The sequence below is a fragment of the Temnothorax curvispinosus genome, unplaced genomic scaffold, assembly GCF_003070985.1.
Source record: "Temnothorax curvispinosus isolate PA1 unplaced genomic scaffold, ASM307098v1 QBEX01006811.1, whole genome shotgun sequence".
Classification (NCBI taxonomy): domain Eukaryota; kingdom Metazoa; phylum Arthropoda; class Insecta; order Hymenoptera; family Formicidae; genus Temnothorax; species Temnothorax curvispinosus.
In genome coordinates, this window is record NW_020216591.1 from 1 (window position 1) to 1,929 (window position 1,929).

General features: G+C 33.9%; 1 protein-coding gene across 1 annotated transcript; it reads right to left on the reverse strand.

Moving 5' to 3' along the window:
* Nucleotides 1-874: 874 nt before the first annotated feature.
* LOC112456414 lies at nucleotides 875-1,501 on the reverse strand. Its single transcript, XM_025018915.1, has one exon. The coding sequence runs from the start codon at nucleotides 1,499-1,501 to the stop codon at nucleotides 875-877; it is 627 nt and encodes a 208-aa protein (XP_024874683.1).
* Between the last annotated feature and the right edge of the window lie 428 nt (nucleotides 1,502-1,929).

Here is a 1,929-nt window from a genome sequence, read left to right on the forward strand (position 1 = left end):
ATATTTGACATTATACGTAAATTACATAATTGTGGTGCTACCGTGCAGGCTTTAATTTCGGATATGGGGTCTAATTTCATGCAGCTGTCTCGTGAATTGGGCATTTCAATAAACAAATCAATTTTTTTAGTTGACGATTTAAAAATATTGTACATATTTGATACTCCCCATTTAATGAAAAGAACACGCGATAATTTATACAAACATCGTATAGAATTTGGAATGGACAAAGTTGCTTTATGGACTCATATTGCCGATTTTTATAACATAGATAGTAAGCAATGGATTAAAACCGCTCCGAAACTATCTAAAAATCATATTGAACCTACCAGTTTTCAAAAAATGAAAGTCAAATATCAAGAATAAAGCTCTCGAAAACAATAATAGATAAAGTCATAAAGGCAAATGAGAGCCGTTTCGCTCGATGGACGGGCGACAATAACAACAAAATTATAAAATTAATATATATAATATAACGCAAACGTTTCGGTCCTTGGTTTGGACCCTCCTTAGTACATACAGATGGTCATTAGGGTGAATGCAGTGGTCAAAAGGTATAAAGCAGTGGTCACAATAATATATAGTAGTCAACTTCCGCTGTCCGAGATTTTTTGAGAGTATGCATCTCAAATCTCCAATCCGACTGTTACCTTAATTCCGTCAGAAGAAAATTAAATAAATATGAATGGTCAAACATTAAAAATTAAATCGTAAAAGTTACCTGACAGTCGAATTGATCAGAGTTAAGATATCATCTCTTCGCGTATTATTACAACGTTAAAACGTCCTTCTTTAGACGAGCGCAAGAGTTACAATGACGAAATATCATGAGGCATCGGCATAACATTAAATAGAACTGTTGTGAGAAAAGAAATCAACAGTGTGGAAATCCCTCGATAACAGGCGTGTAATTATTACTAAGTCCCGCCGTGTCCTCCTGTAAGTTAATGCCGTTGTTTTGGCGTTTAATATAAAACATCTCCGAAATGCTTCTCCTTAAGTAAGATCTCTCCCGATCCATAATTAAAACATTGTCCCAATCAAACTCATGCCCCTCCAAACGGTGTTGTGACACAACTGAAAGGTCCCTCGGATTTCTGCTAAGCTGATTACGATGCTCCTTAATACGGGTTCCCAATTGTCTCTTAGTCTGGCCGACGTACGAAGCATCACAATCCTGACAGCAAATTTTATAAACAACTCCGCTCAAGAAGTTATTATGTAGCTTGTCTTTCAAAGGTTTGATAATCCAGCTCAGTTTGTTCAAGCCAACAATTGCAGTGCGCAAATTAAATTTTTTAATTGTATTACAAAAACTATTAGTGATTTTATTGATGTAAGGAACGACAAAGAAACGATCTTTAACCATGCTGTCAGTAGCGTGAGCATCCATCACGCTACCCCGCTGTTGCTCATTAATCAATTTGATCATTCTTTTTTTGACAATCTTAAACACGAGTTCAAACGGGTATCCATTAGCCAGCAAAATATCTATCAGCATTCTTATGTTTTTTTGCTGATCTTTACAAATATAATTAAAATGCACACACTACATATGTTGAATGAAGTAAAAACTTACGGTTTAGCAATTTTAGCATCTCTATCCATGGATAGCGTTGCGTTTGACGTCTGGATACTACTGAAACATATCACATACATTTTTCATACTCTACATTGATAAAAAAATAAAATATAATATATTTTGCAAAAAAAAATATATTTTAACAGCAAAATCTATTTTTGTATAGAAATATGTTATAATAAGGTATATAAAGATTGAAGAACCTGTTTGTTTCTTCTTGTTGTTCAACAACTTCAATCACTGCTTCATCTTCCTTATCATTTCTTTCTTGTGTATGTTCTTCTGATGCTGTTATCACAAGTGCATTGCTGTAAAAGTTATATTATGGATAGTATTATTATATTTCA